Raw genomic sequence first — 16,362 nt, 5'->3', positions numbered from 1 at the left:
GTAAGGGATCTTCCTTTCCTACAAAGATTGGAGGTTTAAGGGTTGCTAACTTCTTTGCCATAGCAGCTTGTGGGTCTCTCCACCATTATTCCCAATTGGTTTTGTAACACTAAACCCATACGTTGCGAAAGTTGTTCAAGAGATCTCATCTCTCAAGCAGTTGTTCAGGGGTTTCAGCCATTTGTTCAAAAGTCCTCCTACGAGATCTAGTGTATACTTGATAGGTTTGCATACAATTCCTGCACATTAGCATTGGTATTACTACATCTATTCACCCATACATGGTCTTGCACATCGTTTTATTTACTCAATACTAACTTTCATCATAAGAAAATTACATGCCTCAACAAAATATATTTCATCATAACATTGCAAGACAATCTTTGCATGCTTCCATCAAATTTGACAAGTAAACAAAATTATAACCAGAACTCAAACTCTATTCAACTCAAATAGGCAAGTAATAAATTCCTAATAAAAACACATAATAGGAACTTAGAGAATTTTCAATACTACTAAAGAACTTAGTCTATAGACCTTATATAAATATAAATTTCAAATCCTATGGTTAAACGGTCAAACATTTTCTTGTAGTTACAACATCTAACATACAAGAACGAAAAGAAACAATTAATAAGCACCTGAAATAAGTGCTTTCACATTAAGGCACATAAACCCTTTTCGATCCACTCTCACAATTATTTAATGTTTATTATTAATTTATTATACCTATATTATTTAACCTTAGACTCTAATTATTTAACAATTTTATTAACTCCTAATTTATATTATTTATTATAACCTAAGCTCTGAATACCAATTTGTAACACCCCAAAACTTTGGTTCTAAAACTTTATAAAATATTCATTTTCATTAAAATATCTGACCAAACCTTTAGGGTGTTACCGCCGCATCTATTGTTCAAAATAAATGCAAGGCTAATTATTAGAAATAAAAATTTACTCACAAACCAAAGTATCAAAATAAACCAAACTAAGTTGTCTACTTTAAACCAAACAAAACTAAACAATCTCAAATGCAGTACTGTATGTTTTAAACTAGGTGAACTTAAAAACTATAAATTCACTCATTCCTGCAACGTAGTCCCTTTCACCAACCTGCACAATTAAATAGGAAAGAACAAAGAAAACAAAAACACAAAAATTAGCGAAAGCTAAGTAATTACAACTCCATCCCGTAAATAATAATAATAATAGTTATATTTTAAAAATAATTTTTATACATAATACAAAATATAATATATAGACAAGTATAAATAAACAGACAAGTATATAATATGATTAACCATTTCAATTATCAAGTTTATATGAGTATACACAACAAATTTAATTATTAGAGGGAATCAACGTCAGTAGGCCGGGACTAATCCCAGTAACCACCTACTTCAACATGGGTCGTCACCCAATAATTAAGAGTGGCCAATATCGTTTTGCAGAACGTCCCTAGTGTGCACACCCCTCACTAATCTAATGGGTATCCGCAATGCGCACCAATAGTATTAGGAGGAAGACAATAAAGAGTTGTAACAGAATAAAATCAAGTACTGTTCATCACCTATGGAGGATCCAAGTCCACAGGATAATTCCCTCAATATTATTTCCACTTTACGTGATTAATATATTTTAATAGTTATGGACATCAAAATCACATTAACATTAACATGAAATGTCTTTAGTTCAAATAATATTTTTCACAACTTAGCCACTTAATAAAATTATAATAATCAACGTCCATAATTCACAGTAACCAATATATCCATCATTAGAGCCTCATAGAGTCACAAATATATTCAACTTTTAATACCGTTCGTTACATCATTAACACACTAGTTATACCCATTAAGTACATTATCAATATTTTAATATGATGGTATAATTAGGTGCATTATCCGAATTCATAACAACAATACCAGTAGATTCATATATATTATACGCAGGGATAATAGTACTATAGTAATATAATAATAATAATAATAATATAATATTTGTCATAGAAAGTACTATACTATTCCTGTCACATAATATACATCTAACATAAACGTAGAATCACACAACCACATGTATTACACATAGCACATACAATTCCTAACGGGATTCTAGTTGTTGATGGACATTGTGAATTACCTCAAACGCTTCCCAAGTATAGCAATATCAACTAAAAGTCGCCTTCTACGAAGTTTCCGTCTACAACAAATAATATTACCTAAAGTTAGTCACTTAGTATAATATCCCGAAAATAATTAACCAAAGTTTACAAGATTAATAACCAAAATCCGAAAACAAAAGAAAGAAGAATTGTTTTGAAACAAAATTTACTTGAAAAAAAAATGACTTGCCATGCGTATGAATTCACCATAATTCATAACATGTTTCCTAGTACACTAAAGACAAAACTTTCTTTTCTTTTTTTTTTTTTTTCAACCTCGAATAATGATATTGATGGGAAATTCAGATTTGAAATTGAAACTTACCAAAGAGATGAAGGAGGTGAATTACGTGAGAATTTTGGGTGTTTAAGATATATATATATATGTAAAACTAGGGTTTCACTAAAAGATAAGTATCTAAAAAAATTTAATCCTTTCCCAAAACCAACTCAAATTACAATCTCAGAATTTTCTTTTCTCTCTATCTTCCTTTTTGAACGGAAAATCTGATTTAATTTCAAAAAATTTTGATTTCGAATTTTTTTTTTTTAAAGATAAAAATCTGATTTAATAAATAAAACAGTTTCATTAAAAAAAATCTGATTTATTATGATTTTACTTTATTTTTCAGAATTTTATATTTATAAAATCTTATTATAACAAAATAAATTTTATAAAATAGTTACAAAATTTGGGATATTACAGATTTGGGGGTTGAGCAAGAACCATTTATGGAACCCACCTCCTTCTCTAGTGCTTCTAAGAAGAGGAAGGGGAACAATGAGAATGATTCAGCCTCTTCTACTTTGAAGAGATAAAAGGCTTAAGTATTCCTGTGGGGGGTAGTTTTTTATTTGGGTTAAAATCACGTATCTATGTCTTCGGGCTTTTGGAACATAAGGGGTGTAAAAGAAAGAATGATTTAGAAGAAGTGAAGCTTTTTTGCTCTGTTAATAATTTAAATGTTGTTTAAAAACCTTTCTCATCATTAAAACTTCAATGATTAATACTTCCTAATATAGTACCCCCTCCGTCCCAAAATATAGTTTCCATTTTCCTTTTTTCACGGTAATTTATGCAAGTAGAATATAAGAGGGATAATAAAGATTTTTTGTTTATTTAAATAAATGTTGTATGGGAAAAGATGATTTTTGGAGAGAGAATGAAGAATAATTGGTGAAAGAACATTAATTGTAACATTTTGGTTGAATAAACAAAGGAAAAAAACAAAATTCAAGAAGGAAATAAATGATCAGACACGATTTTCTAGACAAATTACGGAAAAATGTGGAACTAAATATGAAAATGGGAACTATATTTTGGGACACCCAAAATGGAAATGGAAATTATATTTTGGGACGGAGGGAGTACTATTATACTAGTGATTGAAACCCTCAAAACTCATACTTGGTAAATCAAAACTTCATTATAAGCATACTAATAAAAATTCGAGCAACATATAATGTATTAAAAACCCTTTAAAACATACTTAATCAAAATCATAAGAGTACTCGATTTCATAAATTATGATATACTACAATGATTTTCTAACTCATAAAACCCTAATAATATATGCTTTGATACTTAAATCCTTAATTTAAATATAATAAATAAATCTTAAATTTAATTACTTCATTATATAAATTACATAATCTGAAATTTATATTTAAATCATCAAACTATAAACTTTACTCATGAAAATATTAAAATAATCCTTAAAAATATAAACTTAAACATTAAATAAAACTAGAGGAAGAAGAAATAACCACAAGAAGAAGAGGGAGAAAATCGGCGGCAAGGGGGAAAGGCGTGGCGACGCTGCGGTGGTCGGTAGTGGCTGGCGGGCTGCCGTCGATGGAGGTCACCGGAGGAGGAGGGAGAAACCGAGAGAGAGAGAGAGGGAAAAAAAAGAAGAAGAAAGGAGGTTGAAAATAGAGGAGAAGGAAGAGAGAAAATAAAGTGCATGATAATTGGGGGTTTTAGGTTTATATAGTTATCCCTTTTTGGGCTTAGAAATTTGTGTTTGTGCTTAAATAATATTTAATGGTTTGGTGTTTTGCATAGTCAGGTTCCTCTAATCCAATTTAAAATCTTTTTTAGTAAACCTCAAAGATGTTTTAAGCCATTTAAATAATTTTCAAAGTATGACAAAATAAAATATTTGCTTATTTAAAATAATTAAATAATTCTTTTGGCTTCAAATAGTCAATCTTTTGAGAAAATAAATCCTTTAAATATTAAAATACTAGCTTTTTATGCACGCGATGCGTGAGATGACATTTTTAGGCCTAATTATTACTAAGTAGTAAACAAAAAGAAAATGCAAATTAGTATTTTACGGTCACCTCCATTTTGTGAATAAGATTCTTTGAAATACAATCAAATAGTCACCTCTCTTGCCTAACATATAAATTATGATTTCACAAACTTATATTTAAAATTTTCATCAGTCCATATTTAAAATTATATTTGAGATAAAATTGTAAATTTTCATACACAATTTGATATTGGAATTTTTTTAAAAAAACTAAAATCATTTCTTTTATCTTGTTTTCTGATTTAACATGAAAATGAATTAAATTTAAATTGTATTAAATCCCTTTTATTCCATTTCAAAATTTTACAGTTGTCTTGGTGCTAAATTTCACTATTTGTTTTCGCAAAATAATGTAATTTTTTTGTTCTAAAATGATTTTAGCAAATTGATTTTTTTTTTTTTGAAAATTAATTTTTGCAAAAACCGTTCGCGAAAACTTTGATTTTATTTTTTTTTCAAAATTTATTTATGAAAATGGTTTTTTTGCAAAAGTTATGAGTAGAATTTTTAATATTGGAATTTTTTTTAAAAAAAAACTAAATTTGTTACTTTTATCTTGTTCTCTCATTTCATGTGAAAATAAAGGTTAAATTTAAGTCCTTTTTAACTAATTGTTATCATCTCCCTTTTTTCTATTAATCGCTACATAACAATTGCTATTGTTTTTTCAACTAATTTGAAATAACTTGGAAGATTAAAAAGAATTATGTACTTTTTTGGAAGTTTGCAAATCGCCGATGGACAAATGTGTGATATCCTCGTCGAAATTTTATGTTTTTTTTACAGATTTTTATGCATACCGTGTATAGGTAAAGAATAATTTGTAAGTGAAATTTGTGAGTTCTTGAGAATAATGATTTGTAAGTGAATTTTGTGAATGTTTTTTTATGTATTTACGCCCTACTATATTAGTTTTGGTTTGTAAGTTAATTTTTAGTTTTTTGTAAAGTTTAGTGATTTACGGGATTTCTTGAACGTGATTTAGAAAGGGATTTGTAAAGTTTCCTAACATAAGTGATTTGGGAGTGATGTTGAAATTTAATTTCCGGTAGCTTTGTTTGAATCTCCATTTTGGTATTGATATTATTTTGTAATTTAGTAAGAGAAAGGAGGGCAAAATAGTCAGTTCAAAAGAGGACACCATAGGTCCCCCTTCCCTTATTTTTTTTATTTTTTTTTTTTTTTTTTTTATTGGGAAATTAAGTCAGCCCAAAGGCTAACCCCTACCAAGGCTACTAGCCTTGTAGGAACTACCAGCGCATTGGCTGGTAAAGCATGCAAAGCATGCCAAGGAAATATCCCAGTATAATGCTGGGGGTAAGGATTGAACCCCTGACCTCAAAGATCAGAGGGGAGTGCTCTACCACATGAGCTAACTCCTCATCCTTGGTCCCCCTTCCCTTATGTAATAGAGATATATAATATACATTAAAATGCATATATAAAATTTATAAATCACGGGGGATTACATATACAACCTTAATCATATCTTTTATTGAAGGTGATAACTTAATTATTTTTAAGATTTTGCAGGGAAAAGCTCAATCCCCTTGGAAAGTTCAGCTACTTATGGATGATATTACGCATCTGCTGACTTATATATAATATATATGTACCACAAACTCCATAATGTCTACAAGAAAGCTAAATCTGTCGCTAACACTATCGCATCTCTGAGTCAGTTTTCACCAGAATATGGACCGTTTTTAGATAGTAAATTTTCTTATTTATTTTCCTTGATAAGTCAGTGTTTGATCTCTCGAGAAAATGTCCCTAACTTATGTATCTTTCCATTTAAAAAACAAGGATAAAAAACCTAACATGAAATATTCCATAACCTTAATTATTGCTCACCAATCTACGATATAAGTCATAACCTTATTTAGACTACGTTTACTGTTGGTTTACGATTTATATGAATGGATTTTTCTATTTGCCTTGTGAAAAAAGTGAGACAGCAGAGTATAGATTCTCTCAATATGAAATAGACAACAGTAGTAGTTTCGACGCGTTGAGTACACACACTTACGGCTCACCCGTACCAGTTGTACTGCCGATCCGTAGTGTACGGTATTGAACATAAATTCAAAGAGCCAGCTCTCTCACCATTGATATTCCAAGTCGTTTTTCTTGTTTTCTTTTTTCGGTTAATCATTTGTTCAAGTTTCAACACGTCAATATCTACATAATTGCGAATGAATGGCCGGGGTATACGGCCATTTCCACATGCAATAGCAAGTTAGCAACTAGTTTTAATCAATTTTATTTTAAATTAAAGAAAATCTTACCTACATAATTATAACCAAATCATAAGATTTAAGCTATTGATTATGGATCTAGCTCATAATATATATATACTAAGTAACACATAGTAATAACTTAGCCAGCTAGGTTTATAGAGTTTTATTTCTTAGTTATTGTTGTTTTATGATATGATTTAAGATGTTTAATGAGTAATTACCAAAGCAACTTGTTTTTTGTGTGACGGTTTATTTAAACATTTTTTGCAAGACCAAGTAAATTTAAGTTAATTTTAAATTTTTATTTGTGATTTTTATGTTGCTCTGTAATTTTTTTTAATTTTTTACAACTTCAGCTATTTTTGCTCCACTGAATTAATACTTCATCTGATCATTTGACTATCTGGTTCAAAATTTTTTTTCATATAACTAGACATAGTTGGTCTTTAATTTATTTTCATTAAAATATATATACAAAGTAGAGGAGGATATAACCTACGTAGCTCAATTCTTAGCCTATCACTAACATGCATATAGATATATGTTAGTAACCAAGCTTGGTTGGTGGACGTTACAGGAACTCACCTTGTGATAAGTCACAAGTTCGAACTTCACTACCTACCTCTGCTCAGTGCTTGGTAGTAGGGATTCCTTATATTCCCCCTATTCTCAAGTGTTGACTTGTGTTGATGAGCTGACTGGCTGCAATAGGTGCTGAATCAGTATGATCCTTTTCTTATCAAGGGGTCTTCATTGGGGCTCTAAAAAAATATAGATGTGTTAGTGTTACAAGTCAAATACGTATGCCTTTACATGTGTAGATGGCCGTAACTTGTGCGTATATGCTAAGTTATAAGATGTAGTAATAGTACATATTAGATAACATGTGCATTTCATTTATAAGTCAAACTATATGCTAGTTGCGTACATTATGTCGTCGGATGGACCCCAAAGTTCGTTCCATTGTCGTACCTTGCAGAATTCCATGTTTCCCGCCCTCACCGCCTCCAAAAAATGTTTAAAAAATCTGACTTAGGAAGCGTTCTGTTCAACTTAAAAAAATAAGTTTCAGGTCCAATAAGTTCAGATAAGTTCAGATAAGTTCAGATAAGTTGCAATAAGGTCTAATAAGTGCAATAAGTTCTAATAAGGTCCAATAAGTTTCAATCAGGTGCAATAAGTTCCAATCAGGTCTAATAAGATCCAATAAGTTCCAATCAGGTCTAATAAGGTCCAATAAAGTCCGAATAGTCAATGTTTAATAAACATTTGTAATTGTCCACTATTTTGTTATTCATAATTTCATATCACTATTAGCGGATTATGTTATTATTAGAATTTTAATTAAAGTACCACAATGATTATATAGTATTATACTTGTATTAGTGTCTATTATTTTATTATTTATTTGTATTATGTCTATTATTTTATTATTTATTTGTATTATGTCTATTATTTATTATTCATATTACTATTAGCTGATTATGTTATTATTAGAATTTTTTATTAAAGTACCACAATGTATAGTATTATACTTGTATTATTGTCTATTATTTGATTATTCATATTGCTATTGAATAATATTATAATCATGGTCAAATAATTAAGGTTAACAATAATAATAATAATAATAATAATAATTACAATATTTTGCAATTCGTCTTTAAATAACTAGAGATAACATGTTTTCGTTACTAATAACTATGAAAGATATAAATGTATTAATTGATTGCTTCATTATCATCATTGAAGTATCTTTCTTTATCGGAGTATATTTCTTCATCTTCTACATCATCCTCTTCAATCAATACGTTTTCTTCATCAACAGCCAACCATATTTCTTCTGCAATTTTCGCCCGAGTTGAAGCTACTGTGACTTTGAACATTTTTTTCTCTTTCTTCTAGTAACATTCAAATAAATGAAAGGTGAAGAAAGTTGAAGAAATGAATGAAGGAGTTGTTGTTAGCAATAAATGTTCAGCTTATTTTCATTGATTAGGAAAAGGAGAATCAGACCCATAATCAAGCCCTTTACAATGAAAGTTCACTGCCTTTTGCTCAGCTTAAATTAGTAACTACTAGTATTTTATAAAATTAATTTTTTGATTTTCTACTAGTGTTTTATAAAATTAAAACAACACTATTAGATATATTAGTGATGAAAGTTATGTATAGGCAAATATATAAATAGTAATTTTTTTGTTAAATTAATTATCATAAGAGATAAGTAATAATCACTATTTTTTAAAGGACGAATTATAATAATAATTATTCCATAAAAAATTTTGAGGGGTAGTATTTACGTTAGTGGTAATATTTATGTTATTCATGGTCAATGTTTTTGTCTAATAAGGTCAAATAAATTTCAATCAGGTCCAATAAGGTCTAATAAGTTTCAATCAGGTCCAATAAGGTCTAATAAGTTTCAATCAGGGTCAATAAGTTCCAATAAGGTCTAATAAGGTCAATCAGGTTCAATCAGGTCCAATAAGTTCCAATCAGGTTCAATCAGGTCCAATAAGTTGAATCAGGTCCAATCAGGTCCAATCAGGTTTAATAAGTTCCAATAAGTTCAGTTCAGGTTCAATAAGTTCAGTTCAGATAAGTTCCAATAAGTTCAGGTCCAATAAGTTGAATAGAACGCACCCTTAATTGTTTCATGTATTTGTACATTTTTTTAAAAAAATTGTAGGAAGAAATCTTCTAAACTGCTCTTGCATGGAGCTCCCATGCCTCCCATCCAATCCCCTTCCCTCCTTAAATCCCAAGCAAATGCTTGAGGGTAGGAATTGAACCTTAAACCTTGTTAGGGAAGATGGGAAAGCTCACCACTTTTGCCGATCTCAATTCCTTTCATGTATTTGTACATACTTCCACCATTCTTTATCAACAAATGTCAATAATTTAGAACGGTTCACGGGCAAGACGACCTGCTAAAATTGTCCAAATTGGCCCGTTAAGCTCGCCCACACTGGCCTGTTAAAGTTTCGGGCTTATACATTAAATTTTGAAAAAAAATTCTTAATGGGGGGGCCAAGTCCGGCCTCCTAATATTAATGGGTGGATATGGAATACCTCAAACATATCGCGGCTAGCCCGACCGACCCGTTTATCATAATATCTATTTTCTATGAAAATTTTATTTTTTTAATCTTACTAGTTTAGTGTTGATTTATCTTTTGAAATATTTAGTTTATATACATTAATATAGCATTTGTAACACATAATTATCTTTAACTTTACCTTTACGAAAATTTATAACTTTCTCCTTATCTTACATTGTGATTATCAACTTTTTTTCTATTTTAACCAAAATTATGTTTTAATCTATATATATTAAAGGAAATTAGCTAAACTTACTTGAAAAAAAATAATGGTATTAATAGGCCCGTTAATATCTATATTCTCTCTCAGCGTATGTTAAGACTCCTCTATCTTAAACTGCGCCAACGCCATGAGGTCGTGGGGTGAAAAAAAGTGCACAGAAGGGGAAAGGTAAAGCTAAAGGACCATCTTCTTCTCCGTTCAGGAAGTCCAAATTGGTCGACGAAGTCACAGATCTTGAGGGATTGCGGATTTCGAGTCCTATTAAGGAGAATGTTTCAGTTGAAGATCTTGACATTGATAATGTTACAAATGTAATTCCGCCACCTACGTTGGAGGAGCGAATCCAACACTCAATGGAGAAGACGATATTGTCACAGTGGCTTGATGTTATCCAAAGTGGTTCGAAGGTGGCTAATACTCCGGCAAGACTCTCTTGGGCAGATCGAGTGGATACAGAAGCACATGGAAACGGAACTCATATGAATCAGGTAAGTAAGTAGAGCCCTTCTGTTACAATTGAACTAGAAGATATTCAGGATGAAGCGTAATATTGGTCTTCGGCTGTTGTGTGCTATGTTTTCGGAGCCAACCCACCATTAACGGTGATGGAAGGTTTTTTTAGGCGAATTTGGGGGAAGTTAGGGATTGATAAAATTGGGGTTGTAGGGAAAGGCATTTTTAATATTCCATTTGATTCGACTGAGGCATGTTTGAAGGTGGCTATGGAGGGATTCCAGCTTTTTGATCAAAAGCCACTTATTACAAAATTGTGGGATCCTGATATGATGTGGATAAAACTGATTTGAAGGAGGTTCCTTTATGGATTAGGTTACCTGGCCTTCCTTTTAAGTACTGGGGAGAGAAGAGCCTTTTTAAGATCGCGGGATTGGTGGGAAATGTTGTTAAGATGGATCAGGAAACGAAGAACAAGGATAAACTAGCATTTGCTTGAGTAATGGTTGAAGTTGGAATTAACCAAGAGCATCCTGATGAGGTGACATTTTGCAATGAACATGGAAATGTTGTTGAGCAAAATATTAAATATGAATGGAGACCCAGTTTTTGTACTAAGTGCTCAGGGTATGGGCATGAGGCTGCAATTTGTACGAAGAATATTGGTACAAGAGTGTGGATTCAGAAGAAGAAAGTGAGCCCAAACGCTGAAGGCTTTGTTGCTGTGGGGAATAGGCAGGTTGCACCAAAGCAAAATGTGGCAGTGATACCAATTCACAACACTTCTACAGTGTTGCGTGGGAATTTGGAAACATTGGAGATAGTGGAGGCCAACAATGGTGATCTAAATAAGGGCATAATGCAAGGAGGGGATACTAATGTAGGAGGTTCATCTTCTCAAGATCATGTGCAAAACAAAGGATGATGGGCAGGGGGTGACATCTCCTTCCCATGATGGATAAAATCCTAACTTGGAACGTAAGGTGTCTAAACACTAAAGCCAAACAAAATGAGGTGATAACTTTTGTTAATTCTCATCATGTTAAGCTGTTTAGCCTCTTAGAAACTAGGGTTAAATCCCCTAAATTAGGTGATGCATACCTTAATCTTTGTCCTGGATGGTGTTTCACACATACTAACAGTTGTCATGAGAGCGGTAGAATCATGATTGCTTGGTGTCCTTTGTCTTTTACTGTTAATATTGAGTAAGTTGAGAGTTTATTTTTATTCACTATAGTGTGCAGCCTATAAATGGGGAAGTTTTTCTTTGTACTTTTGTCTATGATTTTAATGACCATGCAAGTAGCTAGGATGCATTTATGGAATGGATTAAAGGATATTGCTAAGAACCATGTGAAACCTTGGGTTATTATGGGTGATTTTAATGCCCTAAGTAATGTTGAGGATATGATTGGAGCTATTGTTAGGAACTCTAAAATTGCCCCTATGGTTGATTGTTTGTGTGTGTGTAATCTCTCTGATGTGAAACAATTAATAGGCAATTACACCTGGAATAATAAACAAGATGGTGACAAAAGAGTCTTCTCTAGAATTCATAGAGTGTTGGCTAACTCACTCTAGTGTGGTAAATATGATCCTGTTGAAGCTACTTTCCTGCCTGAAGGAAACTTTGACCATACTCCAGTTTTGTTATGTGTGTATCCTGAGACCAGTCAAAAGAAACCATTTAAATTTCATAACATGTGGTGCACACATCTTACTCTCCTATCTATTGTTAGGGATGAATGGAATAAGCAAGTTACACGGTGCCCTATGTTCAGAGTTTGTATGAAGATGAAGAATGTGAAAGTGGCCTTGAAAGAATTGAATAGAGTGGGCTTTGGTGATGTTGAGGTGGCTGTCATTCAAGCTACTCAGGAGCTTAAAATAGCTCAAGATGAGATGCATAAGTATCCATGGGATCCTCTGTTGATTAGCACTGAAAAGGTAGCATTGGAGAAGCTTAGAAGAGCTAAGCAAAACAAAAACTCTTTGCTGCATCAAAAGGCCAAGATTAACTGGCTTAAATGTGGGGATGAAAACACTCAGGCTTTTTATCAAGCAGTAAAGGCCATGAGAACTCATAACAAGATTCATTCTATCCATAGTGCTGATGGAGTATGGATAAATGAGTAGACATCTGTAGAGAAAGCCTTTCTTGAATATTATCAAGATCTATTTTCTTGCCGAGATAAAAAACAAGTTGTGCTTCCTACTCTTCTTAATAAGGGGAAAAGGATTTCTGAGGAGCATCTACAAGTCATCAATGATGAGTTCACCAGAGAGGATGTAAAGAGGATCATGTTCAGCATCCCTGATGAGAGAGATCCTGGAGCTGATGGCTTCAATAGCAAATTTTACAAGCATTGTTAGGAGATTGTGGCCGGGAGAAGATGTGACTGATGCCATTCTTGATTTCTTCGAGTCACTTACCCCTAACCCAAACCCGATTAGATTATACCACTATGAGTGGCAATCAAGGTCGAGTTGGGTCAATTTCAGGTTGACCTGATTTCTATTTCGGGTCACTTATCCCTAACCCAAACCCAATCGGATTCTAATTTCAGGTCGAAAATTATAACCTGAACCTAACCTTTCCAGATCCCGGTTGACTTGAAACCAATCCAACATGCATGACCTGAAATTAAACATCATTGCAATAATTCAATAGGCTGAGTGAGTCTTGAATTCAAATGCTAATTTAATCAAATTTAGAAGATTTTCTTATATGTGTAGAAATTTAGAAGATTCGAGAAATGGATTTGGCCCAATACAAGTTCGAAAAACATAAAATAAGTTACAGAAATTATAAATGTCGGGTTAAATTCAGGTTGACCCAACCTGAATCTGATCCGCCTGCTTAAGCAAGTTGTTTTCAGGTTCAAAAAGTCAATCTAAACTAACCCATTATATTTTTAGGTCAAGTTAGGTCGATCCATTTCTTATTTCAGGTCAAAAATCTCAACCCAAATTGTTAATTTTCAAGTTAGGTTCAGGTCGAGCTATGAGGTTGGATCAAATTTTGCCAGCCCTAACTGTACCACCCCCAATTTCACTCCCAACAATAAGTTGGGGAATTTCTTCTATAGTGGCAATGGGCCTTAGGCCTATTGTCTTCTGGGCTGTTAAGCCTTATAGTCAGCCTTTTAACTGGTGTGCATGCAGTCTAATAGTATAGTAAGAGTCCTTGAACCAATTATCTCTCCTAATGAAAAACAATGATCGGTTATACTTTATACACCTATTCACATTTACGAAACACTAAACATGAGATAGATTATTATTAAATTTTTGTCGAATAGATGGAGTAAATGCATGTAAGTAATAGTTTTGGATCACATTAACGTAATACTCTAAGAAAATACATAATAAAATTCTCATATGATTTGATCCACTAGGCTAGATAAGAAACATATTTTAAGTAATGTGGGAATCATAAATAAGGCATAATTGATATACCATTGTTAGGGTGGTGGGTGTTGTATGCGCACACTATAAATAACCGGCCATATACATCATTATCTTCCATCAGATCTAAGCTTAACCTTCTCATCATCACAAGTTTAAGCCAAGATATTAAGAGAAAGAAGAGGAAGAGAAAAAATGGCAGAAAAGGGGGGTTTAATGTTATTAAAGCTTGTTTTACTTCTAAGTTTATCAACTGGTGCTCTTGGCTACCGAAGTGGTGGTTTCCGTGCATTTTACTTTGTGCAACAGGTAACTTAATATTGTGTCTTTAATTCTTTCGCTCTGTCAAAAGGTTAAATGGAGAGCACTAGTGAACAAAAGAGATAAATTACCAAATTGTAACATCTTAATTACATTCTTACTTCGTTGTAAAACCATGCATTCTTTAATTAACCTCTCTTTCTTATATTAATTTCATTGCGAGTTCATTCACTAGCTATTGTTGTGCCCTATTAACTTTGTTATTCCATGCAGTGGTTGGGATCATACTGTAATCAAAGAAACACACCATGTTGTTACCCACCAACAGGAAAGCCAAACCCAGATTTTACAATTTATGGGCTATGGCCTTACTACAATGATGGTAGTTTCCCCTACAATTGTGGGGATGACAACTACGACGTTGGCCGGGTAAGTCTACGATAATAAAGGGTCTCACTGACTGTCAAATATAAGCATTTGGTCATTAGGTATTAGTTACATACAAAAATGTTGATCAAATTATGCAAAAAGCTAGCTAGTCAGGTAAATTGTTTGCGATTTTGCTTAACTAACTATAATATTGTTTTGTCTTACAATAAATGTGTCGTCTAGATAAAAAAGAATATTGATCAAATTATGCAAAAAAGCTAGCTAGTCAGGTAAATTGTTTGCGATTTTGCTTAACTAGTTTAATATTGTTTTGTCTTACAATAAATGGCCCGACGACACATTAGATCGGCTAATATAAAAATTGGAATCAAATAGTTAGTTAGGCTTAATTGATAAACTGAATAAACATTTGTACTACATATATTTTACAATAAAAACTAGAAAAGGAGTTGCATGACGAAACATGAAAATAAAAGGAATAGCTATCATTCTTTATTAAAAGTCAACTAATTTATGTTTTTAATTACTTGTATTAATGCAGATTAAGTACATGCAAGACAGGCTACGAAAATCATGGCCAACTTTCACATGCCCACAAATAGGAAGGAAATTTTGGGTACATTTGTGGAATAAGCATGGAACATGCACCAAATCAATGCTTGGTGAAATAGACTACTTGGAAGGTGCTTTACATCTCAAGAGCAAGGTTAACGTCTTCCAAGCCCTCTTGAGAGCCGGAATCCGACCCGACAACCGGTTTTATTCTCTCAAGTCCATCAAGAAGGCCATTGCTCGAGCCACTGGGTTTCACCCTTGGATTGTTTGTAACACAAATGCTCAAGGTCACAAGCAAATTTGGCAGGTTACTTTGTGTGCAGATAAAACTGCCAAGAAACTCATCAAATGTCCTTACATTCCTAGAGGACGTGGTAATTGTGGTAACAGAATCCAATTTCCATCCTATTATTAAGGACAATTAATTATTGTAACAATAATGAAGTACAAGTAGTATTAAGCTATGACTATATATCCAAATTGTCATTAAGGTAAAGGACTGTTTCCACTTTTTATCATGTACTTGTATATTATATGCTCAATATATTTAATTAATATTCAACCTTCAATAGCATTCATCATTTCATATGTGGAGTCGCTCAGATTAGTTTTCTCTATTAGGTGAATCCAAATGTGAAAATTATTATAAATGTCATTTCATGTGATTCAGTTTTTAAAAATAAATGTACTTTTAAACATAGAATAATTATTGTTTTGGTCTATAGAGAGTTGTTAAGGATAGTGATATTGGCAAAATTTAATACTAATTCTTAGATACCACCTCTTACGATTAGACAAGTTTACCTAGCTCATACAAAATATGATACTATTCGGTGTTATATCGAGCCCTTTTACATTTTTTTTTTTTTTTGAATAGTAAAATTAATTCATTAATAAAAAGTCATACGACATCTACATAAGCAATCGAATCAAACAAATACATAAGTTGAATCAAACAAAAATTTCCTTCATAAAAACTACGATCGTCAAACAAATCTTGCAATGTGGAACATCTCCCGCTTATATCGCTGGAAAATACAGCCTTGTTGGAGAGACAATCTAACGATCCCTGTAGTCGTGAGGATGATTTCCGTCGGATTCATCTGACCGTATTCGAAAAATTGATAACCTTTGAGATCCCGCATAATTCTTCACCAACAAAATAATTTCACGGCAATCCATTAGATCTAGTATCCCGGATTGTAACCTGTAGAAATTCCCCCTCTAAAAGAGGAGAAAAACCT

General features: G+C 32.3%; 1 protein-coding gene across 1 annotated transcript; it reads left to right on the top strand.

Moving 5' to 3' along the window:
- Positions 1-13,984: 13,984 nt before the first annotated feature.
- Positions 13,985-15,706, top strand: LOC104897904 (ribonuclease 1). The gene is made up of 3 exons (XM_010684871.4): positions 13,985-14,221; positions 14,447-14,602; positions 15,105-15,706. Exons 1-3 carry the CDS (start codon positions 14,108-14,110, stop codon positions 15,531-15,533), a joined length of 699 nt encoding a protein of 232 aa, XP_010683173.2. The 5' UTR covers positions 13,985-14,107; the 3' UTR covers positions 15,534-15,706.
- Positions 15,707-16,362: the final 656 nt, after the last annotated feature.

Source organism: Beta vulgaris, chromosome 6 (assembly GCF_026745355.1).
Source record: "Beta vulgaris subsp. vulgaris cultivar EL10 chromosome 6, EL10.2, whole genome shotgun sequence".
NCBI classification, from domain to species: Eukaryota; Viridiplantae; Streptophyta; class Magnoliopsida; order Caryophyllales; family Amaranthaceae; genus Beta; species Beta vulgaris.
This window is presented reverse-complemented; position numbering and strand designations above follow the sequence as displayed.

Coding starts and splice junctions, on each gene's coding strand:
- LOC104897904 (XM_010684871.4), top strand. CDS start 14,108: ATGGCAGAAAAGGGGGGTTTAATGTTATTAAAGCTTGTTTTACTTCTA. Junction 14,222..14,446: donor CATTTTACTTTGTGCAACAG/GTAACTTAATAT, acceptor TATTCCATGCAG/TGGTTGGGATCATACTGTAA. Junction 14,603..15,104: donor ACAACTACGACGTTGGCCGG/GTAAGTCTACGA, acceptor GTATTAATGCAG/ATTAAGTACATGCAAGACAG.